General features: G+C 37.1%; 2 protein-coding genes across 2 annotated transcripts; both read right to left on the reverse strand.

The window, feature by feature from the left end:
• Positions 1–525: 525 nt before the first annotated feature.
• Positions 526–9372, reverse strand: LOC107593886 (phosphoglucomutase-1-like). Its single transcript, XM_016283764.1, has 11 exons — positions 9077–9372; positions 7955–8117; positions 6543–6689; positions 6323–6448; positions 2789–2979; positions 2508–2662; positions 2303–2418; positions 1994–2129; positions 1725–1908; positions 1486–1620; positions 526–762 (listed from the first exon to the last, which is right to left on the reverse strand). The coding sequence occupies exons 1-11, from the start codon at positions 9332–9334 to the stop codon at positions 673–675; spliced, it is 1701 nt and encodes a 566-aa protein (XP_016139250.1). The 5' UTR covers positions 9335–9372; the 3' UTR covers positions 526–672.
• A 4650-nt stretch (positions 9373–14022) lies between these two features.
• LOC107593844 (angiopoietin-related protein 3-like) lies at positions 14023–16393 on the reverse strand. Its single transcript, XM_016283722.1, has 3 exons — positions 15824–16393; positions 14508–14811; positions 14023–14336 (listed from the first exon to the last, which is right to left on the reverse strand). Exons 1-3 carry the CDS (start codon positions 16304–16306, stop codon positions 14173–14175), a joined length of 951 nt encoding a protein of 316 aa, XP_016139208.1. The 5' UTR covers positions 16307–16393; the 3' UTR covers positions 14023–14172.
• Between the last annotated feature and the right edge of the window lie 382 nt (positions 16394–16775).

Consider the following 16775-nt stretch of genomic DNA (forward strand, 5'->3'; position numbering starts at 1 on the left):
AATCAGTAGTTACCTGTCAGTCACAACTGCGTCTCATTTCACAATGACTTCAGCCAGAAAATTACACTTCCACTTCAGATCAGCGCTTGTTTATGAGTGCATGTCGTTGTTGGGCAGCACATTCACTAATACAACTTTCGACAGTGGTCGGCTCATGAATATTAAATGCGTCATGGGCACGTTGCTGGGCAACGTTCCTGAAGCGTCATGTGGCGTAATTAATATTCATAAGCTAAGCAATGGTGACAGTGAAGGATTCGAGAACGTCTGCACATGCTGCAGTTACACTTTTCGCGGATAACAATTTTTATTTAAAAAAAACTGAAATGTAAAGATGACATTTAATATAATCATGTAATAACAGTAGGGCCTCTTCGCCCGGTTCTTTCATGTATCTGTGAAAGCTGCAGGGCAATGGTGACGAGCTCCGCCAGCGCAACCTGTGACAATAATACAACTTTCGACAGTGGTCGGCTCATGAATATTAAATGCGTCATGGGCACGTTGCTGGGCAACGTTCCTGAAGCGTCATGTGGCGTAATTAATATTCATAAGCTAAGCAATGGTGACAGTGAAGGATTCGAGAACGTCTGCACATGCTGCAGTTACACTTTTCGCGGATAACAATTTTTATTTAAAAAAACTGAAATGTAAAGATGACATTTAATATAATCATGTAATAACAGTAGGGCCTCTTCGCCCGGTTCTTTCATGTATCTGTGAAAGCTGCAGGGCAATGGTGACGAGCTCCGCCAGCGCAACCTGTGACAGAAAAACAAAACAACTTCTTACTCCAAACATTTTTGCTCGTTTTAAATTTTATGCGGTAAGACCTAGGCTACGCATTTAACAGTGCTGGGTAGTCCGTAACTGATTCTAAATTTACATTACAAAAATTTTAGTTATTAACGTAATACACTACATTACACATTTACAGGCTATTATTTTAAAGGGATAGTTCACCCAAAAATAAAATTCCAAACCTGTATGAGTTGCTTTCTTATATTGAACATAAAAGAAGATATTTTGAAAATTGCTGGTAATCAAACAGTTGGTGGTTGCCATTGACTTCCATAGTAGGAAAAAAAAATACTAGCTTTGGATTTTTACAAAGCTCGTCGGTCTGAAAAGCGAGGTGTGCTGTGATTGGCCAGCTATCCAGTGCGTTCTGATTGGCCGAATACCTCAAGCGTGTGACGGAAATGTTACGTCCCTTAACATACTGTGATGCCCTGTCAGGCCGGAGCGACGAGACAAAAACATGAAAACCCATTATAAACGAGGCATTTGTTGCATCCAGTGGGGACATAATTACGGATTATAATGACTTATACTGTCATTATAATCGTGTCCTCTTTTACGTCTCCTTTTTGGAATCCGATTACGTAATCCAGATTACATGTAATCAGTTACTACCCAGCACTGCGTATGAAACATCAAATTTTAGAAGTATAAGTTCCCTATAAAAAATAAGTCATAATTTACCTGTGGGTCCTGAAATAGCTTGTTTATATCTTTCTCATAACTGTCGATATACAGACGAACTGTGGCTCCGAAACTATCGCTCCCACTGAGACGAAAGATTATGCGAGAATCTCCTTTAAAAACGATCCGCAAACCCTACAGGGAATGTTTACATGTTAATAACAGTATCCCTGTGACAAATGCCTGCTTTTTTGCTGATCTTTTCATACTGACTCAACAAAGAGGATCCACTATATTACCTGGTTTCGTGAAATGGTTCCATCCACAGGGTCACTGTACTCAAAATTGTCTGCCGCCTCCACTTGGTATTTCTTTTCCCCCACTGTAAACACTTGCCCTATGAATGCCCTGTCTGAAATCATCAGCTCCAGATCCAGCATCATCTCCACAGCCGCATCTAAATCCACTTCCTCATAGTCAAATCTGTCACATATAAACATGTCGTCAATCAAATGTCTTACTAGAGTTAGAGACTGTATGTAGACGGCATCTTTTGCTGATAGTGCACCTGGTGTAGTAGTTCCTCCCGTAGGTTCTCCAGTGGTCTGTCATAATGTCTTCTACACTTTCCCTCCTCGCTGCTAGGATGGACATCCATGCTAGCACTGCCCAGAGCCCATCCTTCTCTCGAATATAATCAGAACCTATGGAGAGAAGAGGAGTTTCTTTAACTGTGGCATTTTTATGTTCCAAGGATTAAAAATAATAAGAAATATTTTCTTATTGTCACATTGAAACTGTACTGGATGCTCAAAATGTAGTTTATGTATAGAATTCAGTGGGGTTTTTTACAGTCTATGTGTGGTACATTCATTACCTGTGCCAAAACTTTCCTCCCCACACAGCGAGAGACGACCTGCGTCCATCAAGCTCCCAAAATACCTCCATCCGGCTGGGGTCTCATACAGCTGGATCTTGGTGGCTCTGGCCACCCTGGATAAAACAGCAGAGTGAGTGGAGATGCTGCTGGTCCTGTTAAGTGCACATCTACACAGTGTGAAACGTTTAGGAGTAATATTCACATGTCCAGAGCGGCGCTGGTGGGCATACTCCTAGCAAAGCCTCTTACTCCTGTGTGCTGGAAGTAAGGAATGCAGAAGATGTTTGCAGCGATGACGGCAACTGAGTCGGAGGGGTTTACGAAGAAGCCGTGCTTCCCCAGGATCATATTACGCTCCTAGAAAGAGAGAGAGAGAGAGAGTGAGGCCAGGGTCAAGAAAATGTTATGCTGACTGTCACTTGAGCACATCTGCTTGGGTCAAAGGTCGTACAGCAACATCGATCTCAATGTCTCAACACCTACACCGTCACCATCAAAAGCAGCTCCAAAGTCATACTGTCCGTTCTTCATCGTCTCAACAAGGTCAGCGGCATAGGTCAAGTTGGGGTCTGGGTGGCCACCTCCAAAGTCCTCCAGAGGTACACAGTTGATGGCTGAATTTGCAGGGGAGCCCAGCTCCTCACACAGGATCTTCTTCACATACGGCCCAGTCACTGCAGAACCAATGGAGGTTTAAAGAGTCAGTGCTTTTAAAGGTGCAGTATGTAATATTGAAATGGTTACTGAAGTCCAAATTCAAAATATTGGAGAAAGTTTTTTTCTCCCGCTCCCTCCTCCTGCTGTAAGACTGAATGCTCATACGGGTTGCCAGATTGAGGACATGCAACAGTAACAAGAGTAACTGACAATGGAAGGTAAGTTGTTGAGCTGATTTATATGCATTTCAATATGCATCTCGTCATAGAGCTTTTTAGATGGATGCCAAGGCTTTTTAGGTTGGGCAGAATCTATGATCTCTAACCCAATTAATTTGCTGGCTTCAGTGGCTGCAATATGCTGTGTTTTCCGTCAACTGGCAACCCAGCGTGTGTTGGCAATGTTTTTTGTTTTTTGGAGAAACAGGTATGTGAACTTACCATGTTTCCAAAATATCTGCATACATATTGTGATACTTTTATTCTTAAGCACAGTCAAAAAAATTATAATAAAAAATTACATACAGTACTTTTAATGCAATGCAATAGAATAGAAGACCAATGGTATTTAGGCATTTGAAAACTACTGTCCGGATTTACTAAAGACACGGAGTGAAAAATTAGCACTGAAAAGGTGTGGACACAGTTTCATAGATTCAATTTTATTAAACTAAGCTAATTTCTATAAAACCTTATTAAGCCCTTTATTAAAACATTTATAAACCATGCAGACATAAGAAATACTGGACTGTTAAAATTCAATTAAAGGAATTGCCATAGACGTAAAAACCTATATTACCCTTGTGAAAAAAGAAGTGCACTTAATTTGATTGAATCTGCACTTCAAATCTTAGAAGTATATTTCAAATAGAAGTGTACAGATATTATATCATATTAATTCAATATAAGGTCACTTAAATGTATTTAAAGAGAGTACACTTTCAAGATGTTTCTTACACTTAAGTACACAATTTGTTTAGTTGTGTTTAAGAAGTATGCTTATTTTGATGAAGACTAACATAGTAAATCACATGTAAATTACATATTTTAACTACACTGTAAAAAAATAAATAAATCTATATTAACTAAAATAAAACTATACTATACTAAAATATTAAAGTTAATATTTTAAATGAACTAAATTTCTACTTCATAATTACACATAATATTTAAATATTTAATTTAAAATATAGTAAATATACTATATTAAATATATTTAAATACATGACATACAAATTTAAACAGAAATTACATAAAAATTATATTTTAATTTGCCATAAACGACAGAAGTACTTTAAAAAACCAAATGCTAAATCATTCCCTAAACCTGTGCAAAGTTATATCCATTTGTAAACGATCTAAAACTTCTGTCATCATTTATTCACCCTCATTACAAACCTATACAACAGAAAAGAATATAAGAGTGTTGGAGTGAAAACATAAGTGGACCCCAATTTTCACTTCAATTAATGAACAAAATATATATAGAGTACGGTGGCTGAGAAGTGCTAAACAAATCACAATTCTGAAAACAAAATAACAAATGACAAATGCAAATGCAAGTCTAAAAAACAAAATAATTCAGAAAGCACAACAACAATTCAGAAAACATTGAAAACCCAAACATTGAAACATTGAATTTCAATCCGGTTTGTCTGATTTGTCGTTGTGTTTTCTGACTTGTTATTTTGTTTTCGAATTTGTCATTGTGTTTTCTGACTTGTTATAATGTTTTCTGAATTGTTGTTGTGCTTTCTGAATTGTTATTTTGTTTTTTAGACTTGCATTTGCATTTGTAATTTGTTATTTTGTTTTCAGAATTGTAATTTTTTTAGCACTTTTCGGCCACCGTAATAGAGAGAGATTTTTCAAAACATCTAAATGAAGATAAGTAAATGATGACAGAATTTTTATTTCTGGATGAACTATACCTTTAACAACCATGCAAAGCATGTAAACCTAAATCTTTTGTATTAATGCAAGCATACTAATAACTACTTGCAAAGAACTGGTTACATGAAGCAAACTCTACCCACAGCTACAGTTGTAAGCACAGCAGTTAAAGCAGCACTATGTAACTTTTGGCACTCTAGCGGTTAATAAACAGAACTGACACATCCCGCGGAAGAGCATTCCAACCGGAGCTACTTCTCTAAGTTTATGTCTGGCGATTCACGCAGGTATGTGTTACTCCGCAGCGGAGTTTATTATAAGTGTACCGTAGTGATTCGGAATAAGACAAAAACGTAGTTTGGAAGATGAATTCATGATGTACTCGCTCATTATATACATTTTGCACATTTTGAACAAAAAAATTTACATAGTGCTGCTTTAAAGGTGGGGTAGCGATTTCTGGTAGCCAATGTTGACATTCGAAATCCCCAAAACAAACACGCCCCTACCCCAAAAGTGTCTCGCCCCTATTTTGATAGCTCCACCCCACACATACGTACGCACCCTAGGCAACGGATTAGTTCTGTGAAACAAAGCAAAACTGCTGCTGCGTTCCATTCATGACGTATTGACACAAATTTCAAATGATTTTCAACGGTCGCTTTGTCGCGTCCAGTGTACTAGACAGACTTTAGCTGTTGCGGCGCAGACACAGTGTTACTCACCTATCGAGAAGAAACAAAACAACCTCGGCGTCCGATCGCAGGCCTTCCGCTCCTTGAGTTCTCTCCAGTTCTGTAAAGCTGATCCGATATTTACACAGGGCCTACTTCTGGCCTTATGCCTTCTTTTGTTCTGCAGACATTTTCCTCTTTTGTTTTTTTATCCGCCATCTATATCTTTCTGTCGCTCGGCTCGGCTAATGTCCGTCCCGTGCACTGAACGCTCTCTCCTCCACATCATAAGTAGACACGCCCCTTGCTGCTGATTGGCTACAAGTTTGTTTTGCTATTCGGCCCGAATCGGTTTTCTAAAGTGTTTTTGAAAAATCGCTTACCCCACCTTTAGTCCACCTAGTCAACTTTACAGCTCAAATAACATGCATGAATGCAGAAGATTCCTTTCATTTCAAGGGGCTCATCAATGTGGGATGGTGTTACTCCTTGAAAGTGGAGAGCCGTGCTTGGTTTTAGTGTTATGTCAGATGGCTCGTCTTAATCATTCAGATCACTTCACATTCATGGAAACTCAATCTCGCACAGAAGCGGGCAGCAATGCAAGCCTAAACTCATCCCTGTCCAACTGGCACATATGGAAGCATCTTAGTCCATTAAGTAGATGCAGCTGCTACTCTAAATGCTCTTTTCAAAATGTGGGAAATGGTCTTGATGAAGCGTTGGCTGTGGTGGTAACTCAATGGCTATATCAGTCCGTTTCTGTATCAGCGGAAAGAAATATGGTCCCTCACCTCCATGCCTGGCATCTAAACGGATTTGTATGTGGTTTTCTCCGGACAGAAGCTCCTTTAGAACAGCGAAATCGAAGATGTTCCTCAATGAATTGGCATAGGATTCGACTGGATCCACAATTTCCACTGCCATGACAGAATATTGACAGGACATGCATCCATTCTGTTCATATCTCTTAAAAGATTATATCAACAGCTCAGAAGTTGCACATGTTGTCACCTGTAAAAGGTTTGAATTTGTTCTCCAGGTCGAAGGACTGCTTGCCGATAGTCCCCAGATCGACTCTGAGTTCAGGACAGATGGCAAGCTCCTCTATGGTTCTGCTCAACTGGAAGATTTTATTCGTGACAGCCTCTGGTGCTGGACCTGTATGGAGGAATTATCAAGAACTCAAATAAAACAGTTAATTAAAGTAGATGTTGTAAGACTGGGTCTACTTTATGTTATTTGATCTGTGAAGAAGTTTCAGATTTAGAGTTCACCCCATATATATATATATAGACCTTGTAACACTAATGAGTCACATGACACCGGGGAGAGAAAATGGCTAATTGGGTCCAATTTGGACATTTTCACTTAGGGGTGTACTCACTTTTGTGGCCAGCGGTTTAGACATTAATGGCTGTGTGTTGAGTTATTTTGAGGGGACAGCAAATTTACACTGTTATACAAGCTGTACACTCACTACTTTACATTGTAGCAAAGTGTCAGTTCTTCAGTGTTGTCACATGAAAAGATATAATAAAATATTTACAAAAATGTGAGGGGTGTACTCACGTCTGTGAGATACTGTATATGTATGTAAATAAATTCTTCAAATAAATTGCTTGAAGAAAATGAAGCTTACATTACATTTATATTGTGACTTCTTCATTAAAATTTAGTTTTAATTTTTTATTATAGTAAAACCGAAAAACTAATATTGTGTTAACATTATTACAATGAATTGCTGAATTTTCAGCATCATTACTCCAGTCTTCAGTGTCACATGATCCTTCAGAAATCATTCTGATATGCTGATTTGGTGCTTAGGAAACATTCCTTATTTTTATCAATTATGAAAACAATTGGAATGTTTTTTTTGGAAATCTTGATTTTTTTTTTTTTTTTAGGATTTTAGCATTTATTTGAAATAGAATTTTCAGTAACATTACAAATGTCTTTACTTTTACTTTTCATCAATTTAATGCATTCTTGCTGATTAAACGTGTCTTTAAAACTTTTTTAATTTTAAAAAACAAAACTTACTAACTCCAAACTTTTGAATGATAGTGTATTATAAAGATCAATGTGGGCTTTTCAATGACTTAATAATATTATTTTACTTTTGGTTAAATTAAATTAAATTAAATTAAATATACTGCATTACAGTAATGGGAATATAATGAAAATCAACACTGAGAATATTGCGATATACAAATTAACTCTAATGTAAAATGTCATATGAATAGTATAATAGAATAGTAATTTGAGTGGAATCATGCTAAACTGCCACTAAGTCACTAGGAAATAATGCTTTATGATCATAACTTGAGAATCATTTTAGGTACATATCTTATTTCTGTCATTGATTTTTGGGTGAAATATGACATCTTTCCTTCATCTTCATAATCACATGTGAGCCATTTTACCTCCACTGGCAGTATTGAATTTGATGCCGAAGTCTCCATCAGGTCCTCCAGGGTTGTGACTGGCTGTGAGAATAATGCCACCGATAGCTTTGATCTTCCTGATCACACACGACACAGCGGGCGTCGACATGATGCCATTCTGACCGATCACAACACGACCCACCTGAGAAATTCACCAGCCCATGTTAAATAAAACCACCTGTAACTGGGAAATAATATATAGATTTTTCTTCATAACTTTGCAACTACATGTCAACTAGCAGTCATTAGAGTATTAGTAGATTGCCTGTTTAAAACCTGCTAACACTTTATTTTGATGGTCCCCCAACAGACATTCTACTAACTATATAAGTATCTCTGGAAGTACATGTCAACTAACCCTAGCCTAACAGTCTACTAATACACTAATGAGAGTTGGTTATAGACGTTTAAAATTAATGGGAGTTAGTTGACATGAAGTTGCAAAGTTGCTCATAGTTAGTAGAATGCATTAAGTGGACTGTCAAAATAAAGCGTTGAAATACATTTCAGCTGGAAATTAAAGAATGTTATAATAAACTCTTTCATTAAAACACAAGGTATATCTAGACTTTCAATTGCATATAACATCCGAATGGAGGCCAAAGCTGAGCACAACTCAAGTATCTGCACTTCACTCAGCCTGTGCCAGATCTAATTGGCCAAATTAAAAATCTTGCGATTGCGTCAAGAATAAATATATTTTGCGGCAAATTTAGAACTGGAAAGTGGTGAGCAACAAACTAGCTCCATTAAAGCTTCTTCCCTATTTCTTGCCATCAAAATATAGGAACATAAAGTACAATTGACCACAAAAGATACAGTGCAGGTGTAATGATGCATTTGAATGACAGGTGTCTATAAGGATGTGTGAGATTCAGTAGCATAAAAAATGATTTTCAAAGATTATTGGAGTTTGTATACTATATACTAATACTATTTTATTCTTTCTGCTTCAAAATTTCAAAGTTCATTCAATGTGTTACTTACCATTTCAAATTATTTGTGAAATGTAATCATATCTGAGTGAAAACTGATTCTACACTGAATTTGTTCAGTGTAGGGTTCCTCATAAGAAAACATACTGTAAGAATCGCAACTGACCCCATTAGCGGCAGCCATCTGCACTATGACCTGAATGGCAGTCGAATTGAAGTAGCGTCCATCTCCACCCACCACCACAGAGGAGCCCTGCCTGTCCCGCAGGTCGATGGAGGAGAAGATGCATTGAATGAAGTTGTGCAGGTAGTTTTTTTCAGACTGGAAAACATGGGTCTTCTTCCTCAGGCCGTTGGTTCCAGGCCTCTGGTCAGGGTACGGAGAAGTAGGCAAAGTCAGCACTTGCAAGGGACTATCGTTCATTGCTCCAGTCCGTTGAGGAAGAATGAAGGAGAAGCTGTTAGCTCCTCTCAGAGGAGAGAGAGAGAGAGAGAGAGAGAGAGAGTGACTGGGACGGGAGGAGAAGGAGGAAAATCCTTGTGCCCTTATGGCATTCCCCAGAGTTGGATTGAGGCCGTTAACAGGCTAAAAATAAACTTGGTAACCGAAGACAGCTTCTCACACATGTGCATGGAGATCACTGTCAGACAAGCTCGCCTCCAGAGGCCTGTTGAGGCAGATGCATAAGATGACCAGCGAGGCCTCATTTATGTGCGGTATTTACTCAGCATTTACTCAGAAGCTAAATAGAGCTGATGCTGAGTGAATAAGCCCGGGATGATCTGCCTGTAAACGCTACGTGAGTTGTTTTGACATATGCTAAATCTCCCAGGATCATTCAAGATCCATGGCTAATGAACAACGTGCCATATAGCTTGATAACTGGGTGGCGTTTGGGGGCAGTATAAGAGTGGTTTGGGTTTTGACTGCAGCACCTCTACAATCCTTAAGGATGAAATTTCTGCGTTGATGTGTTGATCGTAACAGGTGGTTTAGCTGGCTCCAGAATGAACCGAATAAAAAAAGACCCAGGGAAGTTCTTACTGCAACAAGACCAGGTCAGTTGGGAAAAGAAAGGAAAAAAGATCTTTCAGATACAAAAAAAGGCTCACACTGTTGATTTTCTGTTTTTACAGTGATAATGTATTTGCTCTTGGCAGATAAATTTGCTACGCTGCTGTTGCTACAGAGCAAGTACGGAGAATTGCTAATGCCAATGCATCCCCAGACAAGCTGCTATGAGCACGCAAGACATACTGCTGCCACACAAATGTCAAATTTGACAAAAGTTACCTATAGTAGATCTAGACAGGTGGAGCTGGGGGAGGTAGAGGGTTTCTGACAGTGTGCTGCAAGACTTGATTACAACAAACACTGAACCAAACTTTTTATGCCATGTAGTGATGATGTGATTCCTAGCAGGACCTATCAGATGCACCATCTAGAGTTTCATGACTGAACTAGTTTTGTGTCCCCATTTTTTTTTTATTACTGATTAACAGGATACTGAAGTTGGTCACATTTGATTAAATTTTACTGATTTCTTCTGAATATCAGCACATATACCACACATTTTGATGTGTTATATAAAATAAAATATAAAATAATCGGTAACACTTTAGTTTAGGGACAAATTCTCACTATTAACTAGTTGCCTATTAGCACACTAGTATATTGGCTGTTTATTAGTCATTATAAAGCACATATTAATGTATAATTCTGCACAACCATATTTTAGATCTCTTAACCCTAAACTTAACAACTAACTTAAGTATTAATAAGCAGCAGATTAGGAGTTTATTGAGGCAAAGTTCATAGTTAATAGATAGTTAATAGTGGTCTCCAAACTAAAGTGTGACCAATGAATCCAATTCTGTCTTTTTTATGGAAATAAAATATGCTTTAACTTTATTAGTTTCTGTCCTATTCTCAATTTTAATTTCTTGTCTCTACATGATCTCTTTAGCTGTTTGGCAGTCTGGAAAGGAAAACCGTTCATCTTAGTGCTCCAACTGGCCAGGTTTTATGATCATGATTCCATCTTTTAGCATTGGTGCCTGTGGTTAAAGTTGTACCAAATACAGTTCTTTCATGGATGTTGGCTTTGTGAAGTCCTCTGTGGTTATTTTTGTGGAAACAAGGTGAATATTCAGGTTGCCGTCCCTTTTGCTGCAATATTTCTGTTGTTTGGACACAATTCTTCTTAATGTTTAGCATTCCTATCATTCACTTGTGTTTTTCACCCACTATTCTTCTTCTCTAATGAAGTCTTGCCATGCTTTGTGCACGTAGTAATAATCGTACAGACTGTTGCTCTTAAAACAATTGGGCTGTTAACTGACAGATACTCCTGCTAAACGGGTACCTTTTGGGAGTCTCACAAGTCACCCGAGTCTACATGATCTCTTTAGCTGTTTGGCAGTCTGGAAAGGAAAACCGTTCATCTTAGTGCTCCAACTGGCCAGGTTTTATGATCATGATTCCATCTTTTAGCATTGGTGCCTGTGGTTAAAGTTGTACCAAATACAGTTCTTTCATGGATGTTGGCTTTGTGAAGTCCTCTGTGGTTATTTTTGTGGAAACAAGGTGAATATTCAGGTTGCCGTCCCTTTTGCTGCAATATTTCTGTTGTTTGGACACAATTCTTCTTAATGTTTAGCATTCCTATCATTCACTTGAGTTTTTCACCCACTATTCTTCTTCTCTAATGAAGTCTTGCCATGCTTTGTGCACGTAGTAATAATCGTAAAGACTGTTGCTCTTAAAACAATTGGGCTGTTAACTGACAGATACTCCTGCTAAACGGGTACCTTTTGGGAGTCTCACAAGTCACCCGAATGCTTGCACTAAACAACACTGCTGAACACAACTTATACCACACTGATACAGTGTTGCCAACTAATTTTCAGGGGAAGTTGCTAAAGGAAGGTTGATTTGTTGCTAAAAGTTGCTAAATGATGTTGTGATGTCATTGAGGGATGACGTCATTACGTAATCACGATGCAAAATTGTCAAATCTCAGTAAAAACATATATTTTTATATGTTCATTTAGATTTGTTCGTAATAATATAAATGCATAATATAATATTAAAATATAAATAAATTTTTTTAAATACACTGAATTATCGAAAGCTTACATTTTTGAACGATTACAATTTAAGTTTTTTTTATTATTATTATTAGCTAGTAAACAAGTAAAACTACAAATTCTGAACAATTACACTTTTAAGCAGTGTATTGGTATAGTTAGTTAGTATGCTACACTCTAAGAAAAGAAAAAAAATAGTACATAATCTACTATTTTAATATGAAGGAATTTTCTGTATTGATTTTTCCACAGGTTCTTTTTTTACCTGCATTTTTAATTATGCATTTTCGGGTTACAACGGATAGTGTCCTGGAAAATTACTAGCACCTTTTGCATTTTTCTACATATTTGTCTTACAGTGTAACACTGTAAGACAAATATGTCGAAAAATGCAAAAGGTGGCGAAAAAATGGAAAAACAACCTGCGATTGTTAATGAGTTAGTAACTAACTCATCAACAATCGCAGGTACAAGCTACTAACAAAGTGTCTCATAAATGAACAATAACAGTATTCAATTATGAAATTATTATTATTACTATTAAATTAAACAATTGCAAATTGCATCTAACTTAATTCCTGTGATGTGTGTACCTGCAAAGCATCTTTGGATTTTCTCTTTTTGTGTAATTTAAATGGTAAATTGTGCCTTTTTATTGTTTGAGTCACTTATCAAAAGTTGCTAAAAGTTGCCAAATTAGTTTTATAAATAGCTTAATTTGTTGCTAGGTGCTTTTGGAAGAAAAAGTTGCTAGGGTAGTCTGAATTTAGCAACAAAATTGCTAAGTTAGCAACACTGCACTGATATACAAGCTAGAGAATATACACAGCAAAACATTATATAAGTTCGGTCACATGGTTGAAACAGAAGTAGGTTTTTCTTATAGTCATTAATATTCATTGTATTTACACACATTAGCTCTGTTGTAGGATACAACCATAAAGATCCATTTACAGAAAAAAACTTTTGTTCTTGGCACATGCACAGCTCTCCGTGGTGTGTGTATGACAATTACAACCTTGGTAGGCCTACCTACATGAGGAAAAGGAAAGCCTCTGGAAAATATGATTTCCCTCATTGTAGTCTTTTTAAATGATAAAAAAACAATCATTTATCATTTTGTAAATATTTATGTTGCCCAAATGGCACCAATTTGCATGTAGAGTTAACACAGCTCTACTGGATGTACTGTTTTACTGAACTTTAATTGAAAATGACTGCAATTATTGGCAGTGCTCAACAGAGGGCGATGCTGCATCAGCTATGAACATCATTGCTATTGCTCTCTCTCTCTCTCTCTCTCTTTCACTATGTATGTTTTCTGATTTCATTGCTTCTTTTTTTTACCATTTATTACATAAGATGTTAGAAATTCAGCAAATGATGAGCCATCTGATCATTTTAAATACATGTTTATAAAACGGAGAGTTCCGGTCCTTGATTCTGATTGGTTGAGCCAAGTTCGAAGCTGTTGTAAATTACTCTACAAAGGTACACCTTTGTTTACTTCTGTGTGATGCTCGGCGACCCGTTTGTTGGAACCACAACATTTTCTGAGGAACTACTTTGTTTGGCTGAAGAATAATGTTTTTATTAATATCATTAGACTTTATTTGCTCTGTTTTATTTTGTGAAACCTTACTACGTATATGGAATAACCGTTTTATAAAAGCAATAAACCCCTTGAAGCTGTGGTTTACAGTGAACTCCGCTTCGCGTCGTGCCTAACAACGCCCCTTAGTGGTTATAAATCCACTGTAAAGCACGGCTTCTTGGGGCTTATTTCTTTATTAAATGAAATGTAGAATTTAATGTTAACAAAATAATGAATAAAAATATATGTACTGGAAGTAGTGCAAAAATAGCAAAAGCTGTACAACTTGAGGTCAATGTGACTTATTTAAACACATGGCTGAAAGTGTCTCTCAGAAGGTTAAATGGGAGGTTTCCTGGTTGGACTCATTACAATGTAATTAAGATGACTGGTGGAGAAACTGAATCATGTGGAGCTCACTGGACTAATCACAGTGTAAATGTCCCATTTTTACCGCATCATACTGATAGGTTCATACTCATCAATGGGAACTTTGTCATGTCCATGAAACGGTGAAACCAAGATGCAATTGTTCAGCATGAATGCAATCATATGTGCTTCTGCTCATACTGTTGATATTACGGGGTTTGTGGCTTTGTGAGATGACTAATGGAGATTTTTGAGGCCTTGAAGCTGGTGGTTCCCTTGCCAGGTTTCCAGTGGGTTCCCTTTTTACGAGGTCTGCTCTGAATACACTTGCCATTCAGGTTAATGTCGCCGCAAATGCTAAACCACCACCCACCTAAAGGAAACAGAGAGAGAAGAATAATTTACTTTGCAATTTCCAAGCACACTATTATTCAAAAGCACTGGGATTACCTCAAAACTAGGTATTTACAACAAAGTCGCTACTTGATGTATTAGTTTTGCACAGAAACACTCAATGAAAAGGTCTGCTTATGATCGCATGTACCTGTGTAGTCTTGAGCACAGTTTAGATCACGGTTTCCATCGTTGTGGTCTTTAGTGGAGAACCTGAAGCCACTGTGTTGATCCAGAGCAGAGCTGGATTCACCGGTCTGCAGCTTCAGATGGATGGTGTAGTTGAAGGCAGCGTCCTCCAGGATATACTGATAAAGCATAAAATGCTTCTCCTTCCTCCAGTCCTCAATCTGGACATGCAGGAGCGAGTGTCCCTGATGGGCAACAGCATAGATCTTCTTTAGCCCCAGCCAGAACTCACCTACAAAACACAGACATCTGAGACATCCAGCTCTCTGTATAATAGTATTATAAATCACTTAATATTACATTGGAGTACTGTGGCAGTCCAATATCATAATATACAGGTGTATGGTATAATATAATTAACAGTAGTTCAGATTATTTGATAAACATCACTCTTTTTAGTAGACTGTAAAAATGTTTTGTCAAAAAAAAGACTATTGGAGAACCTTAGATTTTTTTTCTTTCTTTTAAAATTTTATATATATATATATTTGTTTTTTTTTTACCATTAGTTTCACGTTTCACTAGTTAAATGCTTGTTTAGCTTATTTTCACTGACCTTCAAAAGTACAGATTTTTTTTTAAAAGATTTTTTATTTTTATTATTATTATTTTTTTATATTATTGTTATGTCTTACCACTAGTTTCACTAGTTAAGGGTAAATGCTTGTTTAAATTTTAAGTAAAATATTTTAGAATATTTAATATTAATTGCAGGGAACACAGACACTGAGTAATTTTTTGCAATACTAGCAGAATTTCAGTATATGAATTCCAAATAGCCTACTCTGACACAAGGCTGTAACCACATGCGTGACCAGATACTTATATTTTTTAATAATGTTATCTGAAAGCAATGTGGTGAAAAATAAAAAGGAAATATGGCTGTGCTAATTTGACACTGCTTACCTTAGTTTAGAGAAAGATTTCCATCCAGATGTTTAAAAAGAATTATACACATTCAAAAAATTGAAATATCGTGTTGTAAATATGAATGCTTTTTCTAAAACTTGGACTGAAGAAATTCCTCTCTCATGTTATTGTTGAATTTTAGGAATTGTTGAACTCTTCCCTGCCTCTTTAAATTCCAATTCAACATGTGGCCAACACCTGGCTAATTCAGTTCAAATTCACTATCATGAATTGAAAAAGAGTCAGTTCTTAAATCGTCAACCCTGGAATGTGAATAAATGACCTACATATAAATCATCTTGCTTAATTACATTTGAGGATTTTCTGTTTCTATCCAAGACATCCAAAACGTTACAGATCTTGCCTTACCTTGAGCGTGGAGATTTCAACCACCTGCTCAGCTGAGAGCAAACTCTGGGACAGACCGCTTAACGTCTCCTCCAAGCCTCCCACCTGCCTCCTCAGATGCTTCCTCTCTTTTATGATATCTTCCACTTTGGAGTTGATCTCCAGTGACAGACTCTTTATTTCCTCATTATTTGCCTTTAAGATCACGGTGGTCTTCTTCAGTTCCTCCTCCTCCTCCTTGATCTCACTGGCCAGCACAGAAAGTTGGTAGAAGGATTTGTCAAAGATATTGAGCTTTTGGAAAATATCTTTGATTTGACTCTTGGTATTCTGCACAAAGTCCCTCAGGCTATGGCCCAGCTGTAGAAGGCCATTTGCCAAAAGCCGAACTTCATCCAGAGCAGCAAAGCGTAAGCGGCTCTCTGTCTGATGTTCAGGAAAGGTGGGTTCTGTAGGGAAGGAATGAGTTGATGCCAGAAGGAGCAACAGCACAAGCAGTTTCATGGCTGCTTCTTTAGAGTAAGACTGCTATGGGGCTCACATTGAGAAGCCCACAGTTTTGAACTTCTTTTACGGGCCTCCTCCTGTTAATCATTAAGCAGGGTGATGGTGACCTGATCTAGACTTTTATAAATCCCAGCGCTCAAATATTACAACGTTTCAGCTATATTCACAGCTCACAACATCATGCAACATTCAGTTTTAGGATCAGTCAAAATGATCTGTGAAGATAAATGACCAGTAAGACTGACCATGATAAAAAAAAAATCTTCAAAATTCATAAATGTTCTATTTGTATTATTGGATTTAATTTCCAAAAATGTTCAATTTAATGCCTCTCATGTGGTGTAACCATGAAGTAAAATGCATATTTTCCTCACATTTGAATACTTGAACTTAAAAAAAAATGCTTTCATTAAAATATTACAATATTACAAATATTAAATACATTAATAATATATATTTTTTTAAA

Source organism: Sinocyclocheilus grahami, unplaced genomic scaffold (assembly GCF_001515645.1).
Source record: "Sinocyclocheilus grahami isolate Dianchi unplaced genomic scaffold, SAMN03320097.WGS_v1.1 scaffold176.1, whole genome shotgun sequence".
NCBI lineage: Eukaryota > Metazoa > Chordata > Actinopteri > Cypriniformes > Cyprinidae > Sinocyclocheilus > Sinocyclocheilus grahami.

Excerpts from the sequence above, each read along its gene's own strand:
- LOC107593886 (XM_016283764.1), bottom strand. The coding sequence starts at position 9,334 with ATGAACGATAGTCCCTTGCAAGTGCTGACTTTGCCTACTTCTCCGTAC. Across the intron at positions 2,980-6,322 it reads TTTAGATGCCAGGCATGGAG|TGACTGGGCCGTATGTGAAG; the intron begins GTGAGGGACCAT and ends TTGGTTCTGCAG. Across the intron at positions 1,621-1,724 it reads GAACCATTTCACGAAACCAG|GGTTTGCGGATCGTTTTTAA; the intron begins GTAATATAGTGG and ends CATTCCCTGTAG.
- LOC107593844 (XM_016283722.1), bottom strand. The coding sequence starts at position 16,306 with ATGAAACTGCTTGTGCTGTTGCTCCTTCTGGCATCAACTCATTCCTTC. Across the intron at positions 14,812-15,823 it reads TTGAAATCTCCACGCTCAAG|AGAGCTGGATGTCTCAGATG; the intron begins GTAAGGCAAGAT and ends ACTATTATACAG. Across the intron at positions 14,337-14,507 it reads CTGTGCTCAAGACTACACAG|GTGGGTGGTGGTTTAGCATT; the intron begins GTACATGCGATC and ends TGTTTCCTTTAG.